At 32.3% G+C, this 19,993-nt stretch overlaps 1 protein-coding gene across 1 annotated transcript; it reads right to left on the reverse strand.

Moving 5' to 3' along the window:
• Positions 1–262: 262 nt before the first annotated feature.
• On the reverse strand, positions 263–18,572 carry LOC148621385 (arrestin domain-containing protein 3-like). Its single transcript, XM_088575672.1, has 9 exons — positions 18,197–18,572; positions 16,281–16,353; positions 15,116–15,263; positions 13,950–14,052; positions 10,995–11,135; positions 9,519–9,634; positions 8,268–8,472; positions 6,713–6,867; positions 263–4,293 (listed from the first exon to the last, which is right to left on the reverse strand). The coding sequence occupies exons 1-9, from the start codon at positions 18,453–18,455 to the stop codon at positions 4,228–4,230; spliced, it is 1,266 nt and encodes a 421-aa protein (XP_088431798.1). The 5' UTR covers positions 18,456–18,572; the 3' UTR covers positions 263–4,227.
• Between the last annotated feature and the right edge of the window lie 1,421 nt (positions 18,573–19,993).

Below are 19,993 nucleotides of genomic sequence, written 5' to 3' on the forward strand. Positions count from 1 at the left end.
GTATTAACTCAACTAAAAACTCATACAATCAATTTATGATCATTAAATGACTTTATCAACTAAACTTTGTTTTTTTTCTACCAAAATGAATTGTATTGAATACATACCTGACTTTTTGCATCTTTTAAAAAAAAAAACTTTTTTGAGACATTAGCTTTCACCATTTTATGCTGGAAAAAAATGCTTCCAATAATTATATCATTCTTCAGTGAAACAGACACTATGTTTTTACCCAACTGAAGTTAAATCATTATAAAGACACTTTCATCATAGCAGATCTACTTTTTTCAGACAAAAACATGTTTATAAATGTATACAGAATTGATATGATAAACTCGTGACACGTACAGTTAATTTTATACATTTACAAAATATATACAGATATACTGACACAAAAAGCATACTTAAAGCCAAAAAAACTTGAGCAATTTGTAAAAAAAAAAAAAAAAACAGAAAATGGTGAAAAGATTGTCAGGAAATATATGACAGGGATAATTGATCCAGGAATTGATACAAAGAGAAATGATGAGTCACATTATTACAATTATCCAGCTATTCAAATGCACATGGAATTATAATTAAGATAAAATTAAGTAAAGAAAGTCAATAGAAAGAATGATGAACAAAAATAATCATTATTATCATGCATATGTATATGACTGAAATACTACAGCAAAGACATGAAATATAAAATTACTACAGTCGAACATCTATACAACCAACCCATTTCAAAGGACATGAAATGCAGAAATACTGCAGTCGGATGTCTATACAACCAACCCATTTCAAGGGTTGTGATACAACTGGTTCTAACAGTTAGGCATTTGTACAACCAACCCATGTTAAAGGACATGAAATTACTGGTTTTATCAAAAAATAGACCAACAGAAGATTTTTGGTTAATACAGGTTTTCAATATATCTTTTCAGTAGCTGTTTTGTTTTCTAAAGAAATCAGCAAATTAGAATTGAGTTTCTCATTTCAATTTAAAAAGGTCACATTCTTTTAGTTTAAATTTAGGATAGCTAGATTAAGGGTATCAAGATGCTTTTCATTTTTGTAAAAGACTGACTTTTCATATGAAAGCTTCTGGTTTAAAACATTGGATGATAAGTAATTATCCAAACAAAAGAAAATAAAACTAATTTCACTACTTTTTCCCACCACTAAAAAAATATATAGGAAACCATTTTGGAATTTTAATTAAAGTATGTCTTCTTCTGACCAATCAATCACCAAGCATGCTTTTCAGATGGGCAGAAACCTCAATACAATACAGATTAACAATGCCTTAAATATATATAGTGAATTAGTAGGACCAATTCTTTTTTTAAACTAACTTATCTAAAACTACATGTACAAATAAACAAAAAAGTCAGAAGTGATATCTCAACATGACATGTATCGAATCAGATTATATCTAATACAAATGAAAGAAATAAAAAGATGGTTTTACAATGACATATAACTTTAGATTAAGAAAAAATCCTCAAAATTAATGGTGTTTTTCTCTGAACACAACTTAAGATTACCATGTTGACCTTCAACCTTGAATAAATTAAGTACAAAATATTATTTGAATGACAAATACAAAAGTTGATAGAAAATAATATTGCACAAGCTTGCCATGAGATTATAAAAATATATATAACAGAGAGATCTAATGGATTCTGTGTAGAAATGATTTACACAATATCACATAATTCTTTAAAAAATTAAATTAAGTTAACAATATTTTTTTGTGAAAACATCCAGACTATATCATATTAAACTGAAGTTTTAACATTAATACAACTTAAACACATAATCTCACTATCAAGAGGGCTGAAAATGATGTTTGATGATATATATACCTAGAAATTAAAGTTATTGCATGCAATAATTATTGCAGTCTTTTTTTTTCATTTTAAGATTTCTATGTATGCAGAAGGAAGAATACTCCATTAATTATCCAAAGAAACCATTTAAAGTATGCCCATAAAACACTAGGACAGAAGGTGGTACATGCTAAATTTTCTTTCCTAAGATTTAATATCCATTAGAGATCACAAACTCATGTTTTCTGAAACAATTTGGGTTTGTAATTTACCGAAAAGTTGAGAATGAAATAAATTACATAGAAAGCACTAGAAATAAATAAAAGGAGTAATCAAGGCAAACAAGATTTTAACGGAAATCAAAAGAATGTAAGCCAGGAACAAAGACCAGACATCGAAAATAGACAAACACAACAAAGAACATAAATAACCAAAATAATACATACAAAGTAACAAAAATAAATGAGCAACTCAGACTCCACTAAAAACAGGGAGCATGAACAAGGTGCACCGGTAGGGTTAGTGTCCTCTGCTTTTCTAGAAACACCTGCTGAGATGCTCATAAAAGGTCAAGTCCAGGGTAGACGAAAAAGGAAAACTATGCCACATAGAATCTCTTCATAATTTAGTTGATTTGTTAAGGAACTTTGAACACATATTCTGAGTCATCCACTTTAGATAAAGAAAAATCCCTGCTCTATCTAACTATATAATGAATTAAACATTAGAGTGGGGAAAAAAATTGGTGGGACAAAATTTACCGTGCACCATCTTTATCATGAGATCTGCCTGGCTTTCTACATGGGTTGACTACTAATGCCTTCAAAAAAGTTGAAATTACTTATTACAGTAAAACCTGTCTGAAATCCCAAACCTGTGTAAACCAGACAGTTTTTAAAGTACCTTTATATCAATTATAATGTTTTTTTCAAACCTTGGTAAATTGAACATGCATCTAAACTTAATCAGTTTTTAAAAAAAAAGTCCAAAAGTGGGTGGGTTTAGACAGGTTTTACCATACAACTTCAGAATTTCTAATTCCAACAATATACCTTAATTGGCTGTTTTAGATTTCTGTCATTAAAAAAATTCTTCAATATCAAAAACAAAGGAGATTTGTTTTCACAAAAAAAAAATGTGTAAATACATTAAATATAGGGTTTCATAACAAGTATATACAAGTTTAGCTCATGAATATGATAAGACTTTCAAATGAAATAATGAAATGTTTTGAAAAATGCACATATTAGCTATGTCCATGTGGACATACAAAATTCACAACAAAAATCAAATATCAAGTATCAAACCTAATTTTAAAAAAATAAAATACATGTACACATATTCATATATACATATTATATTTTTTATCTAATATCTTGGCTTTCTTGGCAAGAACTGTCAACTAAAGATGAATAACTCCAGGTAAAGGACCCGTCAAATGGTTAAGGCAGTGTGATAAAAAACAACCTGAAGATCTTTTGAACAGCTCATGTGGAAAATTCTTCCCCCATCGACACCTTCTCGTGTGGAAGAGTTCTCCTCCCACTGTCACTGTCTCATATGGAAGATTCTCCCGACCTTAGTGACTGTCTTGTGTGGGAGATTTAAGGTAACAGCAATTAGTAGGTGTAAAAAATTAAATTAGTATTTTTCACAGAAAATATAATTTTAACCAAAAATCTCCCACAAACCTTACATTTCTATGTGGGAAGTTCTAATTTTTTCATTGATTTTGTGGAAGTCTTAACAGGTATGAATTCCAAATCATATTGTGGGAGTCTGACGCCGGCAACGGTAACTAGTCTTATTCTCATATCCTTATAATATAGATCCAAAATAATAGGATAGATAATTCACCTTTTACAGGTCAAAACCTTTTAAGCGACCTTCCAACTGAGAGCAAAAACCATAATAATTACCTATTCTAAAGTACATATGATGTCCAATTTTCAGTGTTTAAATTCCATAACTTTGAATTAAAAACATATACAAAATCACTCAAAGCATGTTAAGCTACCTTAAGTGTGAACAGACAGCTAGACAGTGGTATGCCACAAAACCCTCTTAGGAAAAGCAGAAAAAAACACTTCATAATTCAATGTCATAGCTATACTAAAAAGTGGCCATACTCAGGTAACATAGCATTCAATGACACATGTAGCAATAAAAAAATCTCCTACTGAAACAAACATGATGTACATGAATAATGAATGCATAAAAGCATTTGTTGACCTGACAGAAAAATATCAAAAACATTATAAATTCATTTGATTTTTTCCATCCATTATTTTCTATAGACAAACCAAATTAACACTGGTACCTCTGTTGTTAATGAGCCAAGCCAAAATAATTTTGACAATTTCATACAGGCACCTTTGATGAAAATAGAAGCTATCCTGATAATGCAGTATCACCGAGCCTCGTTCTGTTGTATTCTGCTAGGAACATCACATAATGTTATAGGGTGAGGATCCTCCTATAAAATAGTGGGATAAACATTGAATAAAACAAGTGCACTTTTGTGACTTAAGCCTATCTGATTAAGATAGCATCAACAGTGTTTTCAGAAACAACAAATTGTAAATACAATACTTCACATTTTCCATTTTCATGATTTTCAAACTTCAATTCTTTAGCCTTATATGTCAAAAGAATACCAAACATTTTATTACATTAGGCCATCAAAAATACGTGTTTTTACTGTACACTAACTAACCCTATTTTTTTTGTCCTTAACCCTAAACTTTTTTTATCAGAAAAATTTCAATTTCCGAAAATTTGTTCCCTGATCCATAACTGAAACCCGCAGTTATTGAACAAAATGGCAATCTCCTGTGCCTATAAAAAAAGTTGACCTACTGACTAATTTTTTTCAGCAGATGACAGTAATCACACATATTTTATTTTTGCCTTAATGCACATTTTAAATGATAAGAGCAATGGTATGATGGTTTATTCCTCGAATGCCAACATCCTTTGATCTACCGACAATTTACCTGTACAATTTTGTTGGCGTTCCAGGAATAGGTGTCAGTGGTTATCACAACAAAGGTGCATGCTTATCAAAACATTCATATTAATTAAGAGGTAAGTAAATTACAGGTGATTTATTTCAGTTCATATTTATTCCAGTTGTTATTTTTTTTTCTTTTTTCTTTTTGCAGTTTCTTCACAAAATCATACATGTATATGTATAGCACAATATAAGACTTTTGAATTATTTTTATATAGTCCAATAACTTGAAAATATTTCAATCTATCATTCTACTTTATGTATGAATACTAGTACTAGAATAGTTACTAAGTACGAGGTTTTTGTTCAGTTAAATAAAATATTTGTAATTGCAACACAATGTAGAAGATCTGTTTTTGCAGTAAGGACTATACTCTTATTACTATAATTTAAAATCACATGAGGCATGAAAAGTAGAAAAAATATATTCATATTAATTAGTTTAAACTTTAGAATAATAAAGAATGAAATAAATCATCAATATAAAGTTCAGAGTTTGAAATCATGTTTATTGGTGTTAAATTTCTGAATTTCTTTAATATTTTTGTGTATAGTTTATACATTTCTTAGAATAAAAGTTTAAATTATATTAAAATTTTACTGTATTTTTACTACTTTTTAATAATTCAATTTTATTATATTCTTACACATTTTCAAAAATCTTTTTTTTTTTTTCCATATAAAAAAGATATAAAATGTTACCAACTTCACTAATTAATTTCAACGGTTAAATATTTATCAAAACATTTTAATTGTTATAAAAACACATATTGTTATAATATAAACATCTATTGAAGTATTTTTGTTGGCATTCAAGGAATAGGTAACATACAAAATGTTGGCATTCAAGGAATAGATAACATACAAAATGTTGGCATTCGAGGAAGACACCAGTATGATATGTTCAAAGCCATTTACACAAATCATATAATTACTTGAAATAACAATGGAAACAATGACAAAACTTAAATCATAAATAGGATAACCATTTCATAGTTCCCAATAACCTGAATATAATCACTTGTGCTTGAAACACTACATGATTTTATCTTGTGTGGGGAACAGATTCCAAATACTTGTTAAATATTTCCTTTCTCCAGCACTAGTGATAATATATGAAGGGAAGTAACAAATTACTGAACTGATAAAATCTAAGCAATAGTCAAAAAATGAATACTCAAAAAGAAAGTCTGCATAACAAATGGCAATATCCGGTTAAATATTAGTTATATACGCCTTCCAATTAATTTTTACACATACCAGTATCCTTGAATAGATTATAATTGTGTTTGAAGAATGATTGAACATTATGTATGTTATAATGCTACAAGATTAAAATCATCACTACAAAAATTCATGGTCATCGTCATCAGCTCTTCGATTATTATTGTGAATTCATCTGCAACATGAGTATGAATTTATTCACTGTGTCATAGTTTTCCTCTCATGTCTACCTGGGACATGACATTTTATGAGCAACTCAGTTGGTGAAAAGCAGAGGGTGCTTACCCTACTGGTGCACCCAGTCTATGCTCAAAGTTTTTAGTAGAATCTGAGTTGCTTATTCACTTAGTTTGAATGTATGTGTATGTGTTATTTTGTTAACTGCATGTTCTTTGTTTGTGTGTCTACTTTCTTTGTCTAATCATTATCACTAATTATGTGTGTTTTTGATTACCATTAGAATCCTGGTTCACTAGATATCCCTTACATAAGTGTACAAGCATGGACTTTACTACCATTTCTGCATCAGATAGCAGTAGACTTGTACTACACACAAAGTTGTACATCAGTGTGCAAGTGTGTCTAAAAATACCTCTTTGTAAGATCATTGTGTCCTAAATCATAAACATCAAATGTATGTTATTGTGTAAATAATTACCTCAGTATAAGACGGTGGTGGCCTATAATTATACACATAATTGTACATAGGCGTATAAGTCAGATCACCCATGTTACATGTATTTTCATCATCATCATCATCTTCGTCATCTAATTGTACAGCACCAGTGACACTCTCATGATAAGTTGGTGGATCTAATAAAATACATATATAAAAATAGAACATACATGTCTAACATTAGCATTCCTATTAGGTGACAAAGGGCAAGTCAGCAGGGTGAGTACTTGACCTTGCATTTAAGCAAACTCCCTATGTAACATCAATGGCATACACCTACAATAGTGAGTACACAGTCAGCGATGACATTTAGGTTTTCATTGAAATATACATGTAGCGTAATTTCCTTATATTTTTAGCATCTCATCATGTTCTTGATACATTACACCACCTTAATTATGCTAAATGCATGTAAATACTTAGAGACACCAGAAGAATTTGATGAAGTAAACCCACAAAAAATATAAGGTAACAAACATGATACATGCTAAAATTACACAAACAGTGAATTATAATGTGATTTCAGTTTCTCTCAGAAAACTATTAAAGGAACTCTAATACTTGAATATATATTCCTCTAAGCATATAGCCAAATCCAAACCAACTGCTTTTTTTCAGTGATTTGCTGACATATCAACATTTTCAGTTCCACCATAGATGACTTATTTCTATCTTCCCTGACATAACTGCATCACTACATACATTTTATTGCACATAAAATAAGGTATGGATGCCACCTTCGACAAATGATTGGGTAGAAAATTGTTCCACTATATGGAGGAGGATTAACTTTCCATCAAACAGTGGAGATGGAGTGATTGTTTCTATATTAGGAAGGATTTACTTACTGTGAAAGTACTATAGTTCGTGGGGTACCAATTTTCGTGGTTTTCGTGGGTGAGCCAGACCACAAAATTTGGTTCCCAATGAAAATTTCCATCAGCGTTTATACTGAAAACTTCAAAACCACGAATTCAAGAATCCACAAATTTGTGTATCTTTCCTGGTCCAAGTAAAAATTGGTATCCACACATTAAAGTACTTTCACAATACCCTCTGATAGTCTGGGTGGAGAAAAAGTTTCTTTATAAAGCTATAAAAATAATACGTCTGTTTGGGTTACATTCTAAACAAAAATAGGTTTCATAGGTGGGCATTTTCCTTTTCTTTTTCCATTTTATCTTTTGGCACAGGTTTAACCTTTACTTCAACCAATTGTATAGTCAGTCCATTAGGAACCACTATAACAACAGACTTGCTGTCCATATGACAACAATTTAGTGCTGATCAACACATCCTTTGCCATGCTGACTTTTTGTTTACTACTGGATGGCCAATACACTTTAATGAATGTGGAAATGCAAAATTAACTCAAACACCAGATAGACTTAGCTGAATTGCACTTTCATTTTTAAACAGAAATTAACAATTTTTTTTTACTTTCAGTTTGCTGATAAAATGGCTTAAAGTCAGGGAAAATTAGGGTCACCATAAACAGACATATAATTGTTATGGCCTAACAATAGGATTTACTTACCATCAAACGGTGGGGGTGGTGTAATTGTTTCCCTATATGGTGGAGGGACAGGTAGATGAGCCACATTCTGGTAATCTGTGAAGGTCTCATTGAAGAACCTATTATTTCCGGTGTACCTAGTTGGTCCTTGTCTGTATGGCACAGTCCCTATCACTATCGGTAAATGTAATGTTAACTTGTATGCTCCTGGTATATGTAGTGCTACCTGCAATTAGAATGTATTGTACCTGGACATTAACAAGGCATACACATGTATATATGTAGTGCTACCTGTAATTAGAATGCTTTGTAAATGTACAACATTAAGTTCACATATTTGTAATTATGACTTTTTCCACAAGTAGCAGAGTCAAACACCATACTCCATTAGCTCCGCTAGTAAAAAACTTCTACAGCTCAGTAAGTAGATTGATTGATCGATTGTTGGGGTTTAATGCCCAAGCAGCAATATTTCAGCTATATTCAGGCGATGAACATGAAATGGATGATAAAATGAACATGAAATGATGATCATGAAATGAAAAATGGAATGGAACACAAGGATAATGAAGGTCGACAAATTTTGATTGCCACTGGAAATAGGGAGAGGTCGGTAGAGTCCGGCAATTTAGCCCCCTGTGGCGGAGCCTTATGGTTCCTACTCCGGGAGAACACAACAGAAAGGTTCTTTAACGAGCAAGGAACGTGGCATCTTTCCCAACATGGTGCACCACTATGGTTAGCGGTCAGGTTTTCTGTATTATAGCCAGACAACCCTAGTATGTAACATGCCAGGATTACCCCATTCCACCACCTGGGACACACAACCCAGTTGCTCTGTGGGCAGAGCGCCCTAGCCCCCGGCAAGGGTTCTGAGCACTATTTTGTCGCCTTTTACGACAAGCTTAGCGCTGCTGAGTCCTATTCTTTTGACATCCGGACCCACATGGGACCTCAGTAAGTAGAGCATTAGCTGTCAGTGCCAGGGGTCCAGAATTTAATCTCCAGCTGGTACTGGTGTAAAAAATGGTGAATGCATCACGCTCTGTTGTTAAATACCCCAGCATGATTAGAAGAAATGCTTAAGTACCAGTCCATATTTAATTCAGACAATGCCAATAATAGAGCTGGTTAATAGTGCAGAAAAAAAACAGGAAATAAACAATGTTTTTTTTTTTATTATTGACATATGCTATATTTTAACATTACAATGATCCTTTCTGTAACCAAATACCTCTACTTTAAAAATTCCAATAGTATATACATACAAACCTTGATATAATAATCAACTTTCATCACACAACAGTTAATGATGGATGGAGAAACAGCTGGAATCTTCAGTAACTGTGAATCCCAACTTCCTCTAGTTCTGGGTGCAACTGGTAATCCTGTCAAAGATAGGACATTTTTTTGCAGTTAAAAATACAATAGGAATTTCATTCATTTCAGAATTACAACAACTGACCAAACCCTGCTTTGTATTAGACCAACACACTGAACTGGATTTGCTAGCACACAGAAGCAGTAGTCTGCATGAAAGCATATTATCCAATTCAGACTCAGAATTCTTCTGGGATGATTTTATGAGGCCAACAAAGCAGAAATTGGCAAAAAGTAAATAAACAATAAAAATAAAGAATCCTAATGGTAAAATCTGGATTTGAAATATCGAAATTCCCCTAAAAAGCGGAAAAAATCAGCCCTGATCTTATTCTAACCCAACCAGTCATCACCCTGTTGTCTATTTACATGTCACATGCTTAGTACAGAAGCAATGACTACAATAATCAAAGTAAAATAAAAATAAACATGGACCTAATTCATATTAAAATTTTACAAGGTCAAATGTACTAACTAAAGATTCTTGCTCTATTTCTATTTGATAGTTTCTCCAATATTGATAACTAAGAGAACAGAGTAAGAACTTGTTCAATCTAATTCATGATAGATGGAAAGAACATTTTGAACTTTTGAAGAAGTTTGAAATGTTCTAAATTTAATTCTTCAAAAACTTTCACATGAAAATAATCTCACTAGTGGACACTACAACTTTCTAATAAACAGTTGACCAAAGAGGAAATATAATGTAATAGAGACATATATTTTAGTGTTTTCCATTCTTCAGATTTCTCTAATATGGTATAGCAGGCAATTTTTGCAGGGTGATCATTTTACCTTCAATTTTTGGTATGTTTGTCTGAGAACATCAAAATAAATTCTGCAAAATACTCACTTTTTGACATAACTACTAAGTTCCATTCAGTATCTGCCAAAATTGAAAATGGCAAATTTTTTTTTTCATATACATGTGTACATGTACCTTTTTGCCATATCATAATCACTAAAATTAACACCAGCCCAAAACCACCTGCCATACAGTACTTTGATTGATGCACATGAATAAAGAAAAAAAACAAAAACAATATTTCCAACTTGCAAGAATCTATTTTGGAACAGTTATTTTCAACTTGTAACTCTTGCTTCAATATGAGTAAGTTTTGTGGTGCGAGGATTTCCTCGTCATTCACTGAAGACCTGTGGGTGACCTTGAACTGACATTTTCATCCAATTCATCATGAATTGTTGTCTTTTCAACATATTCACCACATCTATTCACATTATACATTTGTATTTATTCATAAAAAAAAAATGGCAACAGCAAAATACATGAAATGATGGTGGAGACAAGGAAACCTTAATTGTAGCTTAATTGTAAAAAGTAGGGGTTGTTTTACACACTGTACCTACCAGTTAACACGGTGAACTTTGTCCTTCTCACCCTAGATTTCCCGTTTGCAAAAAATGCCTGTGTCTGGTACAAAGTCGCAGTGGGTATCACAGTACGAGATGAGTGGTTCTCAAACTCTGCTGAGATAGCTATAGATTCACCTGAAAATCAGAAATGTTAAATAAAAATGTTATAATGAATAGGATAATTAATTGGAAAGAGTGAATAACTAAAATATGATCATGAGTACCAAAGAATACCTAGAGTTAACAAGTGTGCAGAACTCTTTCCATGCATATGTTAAATTTCCAAGCTTCTCTGCATGTATATATACATGCACTTAATCTTTAATTTGGCAATTGATTATCCTATTATTATACAGATTTTCTAAATGAATTAATGTTACTTTATACTTAAATTTTAAATTCCATGATCCATGGAGATTCCAAAGTACTTGTACATGTATAAGTAACATCAAATGAAGTGAATGTCACAAGAGAAAAGTGTTGTGAAGTTTTGGCAGGAGAAAGTCCAAAAAGAGAAAATACAGAATCCATTTCACATGTGAATTTGTGAATTATCTAGATAGCTAAGCTGGGAACATTGAAAATTCTCTGCTATCTATAACCTTACAATAAAATGCAACAAAATTTTATATAAGTTGAATATATATAAAATTACAGGTCTGTATGCTCACTAAAATTTACAGATACCATCCTGTTAACCCCTCAATTTCAATATATCATCTTTTTTTTTTGGTAAACCACTTTACATACATTTTATAGACTTTGAAAAGGCATTTGACTCAGTCCATCGTGAGAGTCTATGGAAGATCACGAAGAGCTACAGAATACCATGCAAGATCATAAGAACCATAAAAGAAATATATACAGGATTTAAATGTTTTATCATTGATAAAGGAGAAATATTAGAGTGGTTTGAGATAAAATCGGGTGTGAAGCAAGGGTGTGTAATATCAGGTTTTGAGATAAAATCGGGTGTGAAGCAAGGGTGTGTAATGTCAGGTTTTCTTTTCCTTCTAGTCATAGACTGGATCATACAAAGAACAACTCCAGACAAGGCTAGAGGGTTAAGATGGAATTTTAACACAGTTCTAGAAGATCTTGACTTAGCTAATGACATAGCACTTCTTTCCTCGAAATTAAGTGACCTCGATGACAAAACACAGATATTAACGACAGAAGCTGCAAGAATTTGAATGAAGCTCAACCCTAAAAAATGTAAAAACCCTGAGATCACAGCATACAAAGAACAAAGACCTGATAAATATAAACAATGAGAAAGTAGACGATGTAGACAAGTTCACTTACCTGGGAGCAGTCATGGATAAAGAAGGAGGAGGAAGTAGCGACATAAAAAATAGAATACAGAAAACAAGAGGGGTATTCCATCGCCTAAGAAACATCTGGTATGCAAGAAGAATAGGACGAAGAACAAAAATTCAATTGTAAAAATCATTGCTAAGACCTGCACTACTGTATGGATGTGAAACATGGAAACACACAAACCAGAAACAAAAGAAAATAAATACTGTAGAACATCAATGCCTAAGAAAAATCCTTAAAATAAGATGGCAAAGTAGAACACCAAACAAGACATTAAACGAAATTGCCAACACCAGGAACATCAGTTGTGAAATAAGAAGGAGCAGATGGACATGGATAGGACACATTTTAAGATATGAAAGGGATAACAACAGTAATATGGCACTCCAATTGGCTCCAGAAGGGAAAAGAGCTAGAGGCAGGCCAAAAACAACATGGAGAAGAACAACAGAGAAAGAAAGAAACCACCAAGAACGGACAAGTTGGAACATGGTCAGAACAGCAGCACAGTATAGAAAAGAATGGCAGTCAGCGTGGAGGCCTTATGCGACTTAAAGTAAGGATATGTAATGATTTTTGATAAATAATGATATGTATATTTTTGTTACCATTTTATTTACTAGTATTAGGACATATTTTGATAACACTTTACATAAGACAATTATAATAGGTCTATTGTATTTCCAAACATTTCATCAGAAATCATGATAAGATTAATTAGCCCATACTGAACACTAATTATCAATAAAGAGCCATTATCTAAGATTTGGTGCCCTGTTGAGCCCTACTAATGGTGCCCTAGTGCCCTGATAATGGATATTGTGTATTGCATCAGATTCATTACCATATTGTAGCTATTTTTAAACTATGTTGTCATAGGGCAATATTGGGGGATATAAAAGGGGGAGTGAAAGTGAAAGAGGAGAAAGAGGACAAGGGTAACATTATGAACGAGTACAGATGAACCTGAGATGTAAGTACTTAGAGTGAGTGGAAGTCTTATGTACATTTTATAAATTGTTAACTGCTACTTTTCTTACAAAGTTAATTTGATCTACGACTTCTTGTCTTATTTCATTTAAATCTATTGAGACTTCACTGAGGATCCAATTTTCTGGGAACACATACTGTGCATTCCTATTTTGTAACCTTGAATTTCCAGAGCTACCTTTTAGTTCGGCTGGAATTTCTTGAAAGAGTACCACTTGGCGTCTGTCTGTCTGCTATTTTAGTCAGTGTCATTTGCATTCGTCGTCAATATACATGTATAGGTAACGACCGTTACTTCAGCCAAACTCATAAGAGGCTTGTCGTCATCAAAACACATTTTTTTTATTATGTAACAGATATATATAAAATTACAGGTCTGTATGCCCCCTTAAATTTACAGATACCATCCAGTTAACCCCTGAATTTCAATATATCATCTTTTTTTTTGGTATTTGGACAAAAATTCACTGCCCAGACTTTAATAATGCTTTACCAATAAATTTAAAATTAACATGGAACAGTCTTTTTTATAGTTTTTTCGCTTCTGGGGTGGTACAAATGTATGTCATAATGCCAGAACCCAGAACCCCCTGACTACAAGACTACATAACACCCGAGAGGGTAACAAAATCCACCTACCAGGACAATATCCTCTTCTGTCCGACCTAGCTGTCATGCCGATAGGCCCCGAAGTACACATCCAGCAACACAGTGTCTTCTCTATACTGCTTTCTACACACAACTGTTTATAAAAACAAAATTTCTTATACATGTACATAGATATAGAACAATGCATGCAAATCAGAACTGTATTATGTCAAATTGCCAATACAGTAAAGTACATGTACATGTACATTTGTATCTGTTTATTTATAAGATGATGCAGTCTGTGGACAGAAAAAAAAATATTGAGGATTTAAAACTATTCAGATTTCCACTTACATGTAAGTTTGATAGAAATCATCACAAAAGCTTACAGACTTCTATTTTTATTGGAGATTTTATCATAAAAAAAAAAAAACAAATATTTTATGTAAAAATTAATTATCATGTAATTATTTCATGTTTTTTTTTACAGAAAATATAGAAATTTTAACCAAAACAGTATCCAGCTTTTAATACATCTTCAAAGTTTGTTTCATTTCACCATATTTACAAAAATAATAGATGCTTCTTATTAATTTGAATTTTACGGCCAATTTTACTTGGTTAAAATGTATGCTCTTCACTTCCTGTTCATCAATTATAAAATACTGATGAAAGATGAGGATTTTGACTGATACATGTACATTATAAGTGTTTTAAATAGAACGTGCTTGACACATTTTGCAAAAACTTAACTTCCTTACAGCAAATTTATTACTAAACATCTTCCAAGGCCAAAAAAAAAGTCCCTCAAATTTTCATATAATTTAAACTCTAGATCTTAATTTTATTTGTAGTAATTAATAACAGAATTTACTTGTTTTTGGTTTGGCTTTGTTTTTATTTAAATTCTAGAGATCATGTATCATGAATCAATTAAATTCAAAGTTGACTTGTTAATAGGTAGTGTGATATAAACAAGTAATTTCTGTCCTAGCAAATATTATTTCTATGCAACCATTACATTTTTTGTCATTCAAACACAAAAATACAACCAGGCTGCTTTTTATTATCTCCCGGTAATAAACATTTAAACATGTACTGAAAGCAAGAAAAAAATTTCTATCATATAAAGAGTAATTTATTTCATACCTACAGAATCTGCAGGGGAAACAAATTATTCATAAGGTTGGCCTAATATTGTTTACATGTACATTTACCTGGTATTCAGCCTTGTTAATATCAATAGGACTAATGACAGTGAATGCTTTCTTTGTTTTATGATTGAATGACCATGGTTTGTCCATCTCTGCCTTTAACCAATACCTAATACTTCCATGTTTGCCTTCAAAGGAAGTGGCTATTCCCCTGAAAATATATATATATATGTTCCCTTGTTACCCTTAACCCCTGAAAATATTCACATTACTTCCATAATTCCCTACATTTGTATAAAAGCAGTCTTTGAATTTAGCCAGGGGCCCAGTGGCCCAGGTCCCTAAAATCTGCCTTGGGCTCCTAAAACTATATTTATAATGATCCTGACAAAAGAACAGGCTTTTTCCTTGAAACACAAAGCAGTTCCATGTTCCCTTCAACAAGGGTGCAGCACAGCCTTTTCCCAAAAACAATCTGTTTACGTGTTTACAATTTCTACCTTAAGAAGATACATGTATCATTCACACCTACATGTATATATGTAAATGTACATTGTACATGTATATTTCATATAAGTCTCAATATCACATATACATGTATAATCATACATGTATGAAATTATGTTCTGAATATAAAATGTACTTAAATGTTAGTTCATCAGATTTACACCAAAATACATGTAATATACCCACCATGTCCATGAAATAAATTGCTATTTAATAGCCTTAGCCATGAAAAGGTTGTGAGAAAACAACAATATATTACATGTCTAATCCTACATTATGATGCAAATGTATTCATAAGAATTTTCAGCTATTGCAAAAAATAAAGTAAATATGTTTGTGTAAGTCATGATACGGTATCAAAATTCAATGTAATATCCATTTAAAACTGGGAATTCAATATTGGATACTGTATATAGGTACAAGTGTATTTAAAAACTTAAAATGTATCTTTTTTAGGAATGATCTTTTAACATACATTTTTGTACATGTTTTAAGCTGGAAACTATTTAGCAAAGACCTAAGAAATGCCACAGATCCAAGCAAAAATAACAGCACCAGACTAAATCATATATCAGCAACCTAAATTTGTAAATGTTGAGGAATCAAATAGTCAACCCCTTATCTTGAAAGTTTATACTGTGCATTTTTGTACATGTATATGTCCATGTACTTGAATGTAAACATTACATTATTTACGAATATTTTTCATGCTTTTTCTTACCCTGTTTGTAGATCAAATGAAAAAATAAATTCATGTCGCCCCTCTGTCAAAGTATCTTGCCCCTCTGACACCTCTGAAAATAAATATTGAAACAGGAACATGTATTTAACATTTACATTGTACATGCATATTCATGTATATGTACATGCACAAAACATGTACATGTACCATGTAACCTGTGCAATGTACATGTACACAGGTACACTGTACATAATCTACCAAGTTGGTAAATCAGTGCAACTATTTCATTTTAATATGAACATTTAATAATACATGAACAAATGTACATTGTATATCTTACATACTGCACATGTTCATATACAAAAAATGTACATTTGTACACAGATATGAACCTACGAAAATACCCTAACATACCTGTTATACAAAAAATGTATGTACATGTACATGTATGAACACCTGCTACATGTACAAAAAATTCACATGTATGAAGAAGCATGTACATTTTTGTATACATGTATTGTAAAACAAACATATAATAAAAATTAAATATGTGACAAAAATGAAAAATCTATTGAAGACGATCTGATCTTACATTGTACATGTATATTGTAAGAGTGAGAGACATCTTTGTCACAAATAAGACACTAGCTGCAGAGTGTGTTTCAAAACATTCTATTCACATGTATATGTACAATGTTTCAGCTAGACTACTTTCACCAGGCAGTTTACCCGCTTTCTTCCGCTTCTTTTTTCCAAAGTTAAATGTTTTTTTCTTATGAAAATGAATCGTTTTGTTGTTTTGTAATGATCTGGCAGTTTTGTAACAATATGAGCTCACCGTAATTAATATTCTACCTGTTCACCTTGCCGATAACAGATGATTGTTTTCACTAATTGGAAATGATTTGAAATAATTAAAATTCAATAAAATCTGATTAAGAAGTTTATATTTGCTGTCTAAATGGATAAGGTAAATAATCAATGCGAAGCAATAAGCTAATCCGCTGAGAAAACTGCCTAGCTGGAACAGTTTCAGGGTTACACATTTGTAGATAAGGATTCTACAAGTAGAAAGATCTACCACTATCCAATGGACAACAAATCATTTGATAAAGTCATTAAAAAGGTTTGGTCCAATGACATACGTTTTGTACATGTTTGTTCTGTGTAGCAAATAAATTCAGGCACATGTAAACTGTTTTAATACATGTACATGTATTTTGGACTTACATGTACATGTACAATGTAATTTGGGAACACTTGCATGTACAAGTATGCAGCATATACATTGTACATGTACAAAGTACATTTTGTACATACAAAATAATGTATACATTATTGTATGTACATGTAACTTAACAATTGCATAATTTAAATGGTGTACAATGTATCGTTTACCCAACAGACAGGGTTCACCACAGGCTAATGTAGGATGGGGTACTACCACTTAAGAATTTGTTCTCCACTTTTGATTTCTGTTCCAAACTTCCAGTTTATAATGGAGTTTGTAGCTTTTCAGTGCATACAATGTATTTGAAATGTTCAGGGCCTACATGTAATTTAGAAGGAGAAATGAGCAAAAACATCCCCTTACTTGTGCCCACTTCTCTCATTTGTCTTTGACAGGGAGGTTTTAATATTAGATTACATGTACATAGAGTAAAAAAATGTAAACAATTTATTTTTCAAACAGAATTTACTGAAACTTCTCCTTGTCGTGGGTGTCTATATTCAGCCCTACATGAGTGTTGATTTGTGTTTTTTAAGGATTTTTGTTTTCTTTGTCTAGTTCCAAGGACTCATTAACTTCTTTGTCTATGGATCATTAATATCCTGTTCCTTATTCTAGTTGTGGTCTCCATGCTTTTCCTGTTGCACATACATGAGTTATTCAATCAATTTTTACAATCTACATGTATCCAACGTGAACAATGATTATTCTAAAAAATAATTACCTCCTCCAAACAAAACCTGTCTTTTAAAGAAGTACTCTACTTCTGCATTGTAATGTTCAGTGTAAGATCCAAGTCGGCTTCCAGTGCTACGAGATTCCGTCCAGTGCACTTTGGCTACACCTCTCATGAAAATTCGCAGTGATCTCATTTTCATGTCTCCCTTCAAATCTACGACGACTTTTCCACATACTTTTTCGCCTGGATGGAACACAGTTTTGTTTCCAGCAAGAACTATCTCGAAACACTTCAATTTCCCCATTTTTTGAAGCTACGAAGGATCAAAAATGTGTATTTGTTTAGCTGTTTTCAAGCAGAGCGACATTTTGTTTTCCAATCACTGCAACCGGAAGTAAAACAGATGCTGCACATTCTGACATATCCGCGGGAAATTTGACCGTGCATTTTTCTATCAAGTTTAGTCTTAATGACAACCACACCGTCACTATAAACACTATTTAAAATAAAAATCAAAACGTCCGAACTGACGCGTTAAACATTGTTAACAAAGGAATTTGCCTAATATTACGTAAACATGTTTTGTTAAGAGTTCCGTCCCATTTCAGATAAGTCTAATAACCGAAATCATTCACAAACCAATCCAACTCCCCAATTTGGAAGGGCAATAAATTAAATTTGATCCTTAGCTAGATGCAGCTTTTATAAACAACGTGGTAACATGTTTATTGCAAAGAATCAGTTCTGTAAATTAAAACAGTATGTGTATTAAATCATCGGTATTTTCTTTTACCGTTTGTGATTGTTTTGACATAAATGTGCATGTACAAGTACATAATTATGAGTAAAAATTTTGTAATGCTTCTAAAATAAAGTCGTTTTTAATAATATAATTGAATTTAAAAAAATAGCAGTTGATTCACTTACCACTGCGAATAACTCTTACATGTAGCAAGGTGTTATTATTAGAGAAATTAATCCGGTCTGGTCTATACTAAACATGTTATAAGTAATTAAATTAGATAAGTCGTTTATCAAACATCTCAGTTTACTTTCTTATAAAACCATAATCAGCGAACACAAATAGCTTAATATAATCGTTCCTTATGATTATATACCTAGATGCCAATGTTTATTTAGAACGTACTCACATACCAAACAACAGAATATGTCTGCAGGCGCGGATTCAAGGACTGGTGTGTCGGGCGTACGCCCCCTTCCTAAATCGGTAAGAAAACAAATTTCACGACAAGTTTCACCCCATAATAGTTTTTTCTTTGCTTTGCACGGCATTTAATTCAATTACCCCCCCCCCCACTCAAATCCTGGATCAGCCCCTGGTCTGTGTCTTTTTAAGTCCCTAATACTGTTAACGACTTCTTGCACTCGTAATTTCAGTACTTTGTATTCGCATATGATTCCGATTGGTGGTTTATACAGTCTTGACTATATATCGTTGCGGACCTCGCACGACCACCCATTGGGGGGATTGTGTTAGCTGATGTCTGTTAATAGTTGGATGTAAAGCAGTCGTTGAAAACAGTATGTAGCTTTCGTGTTGATGGATCTCTGCCAGAAAGGCATTTGACGGTTTCCCTCGTAATTCAAGGATGTATTAAAGTCAAATGCATTTGGGTCAACCTCAATTACAGTTTTATTCATCATTTTTCTGAATAATATTTTAAGCATTTATGACACAAGCTCTTCTTAAATTGGCACAATGTGTACAAAGGTAATTTAAAACATTGGTTAACACTCCTACAACCCGCTCAGAATCGCCTCGTTCATTCTTAGTTTGATACAATCAGAATTGTTTATGATGGTGGAAGTAGACCAGTGAGG

This window comes from Perna viridis, chromosome 3 (genome assembly GCF_037379345.1).
Source record: "Perna viridis isolate PV_CMFRI_1.1 ecotype Kerala chromosome 3, ASM3737934v1, whole genome shotgun sequence".
In the NCBI taxonomy this organism is placed as follows: domain Eukaryota; kingdom Metazoa; phylum Mollusca; class Bivalvia; order Mytilida; family Mytilidae; genus Perna; species Perna viridis.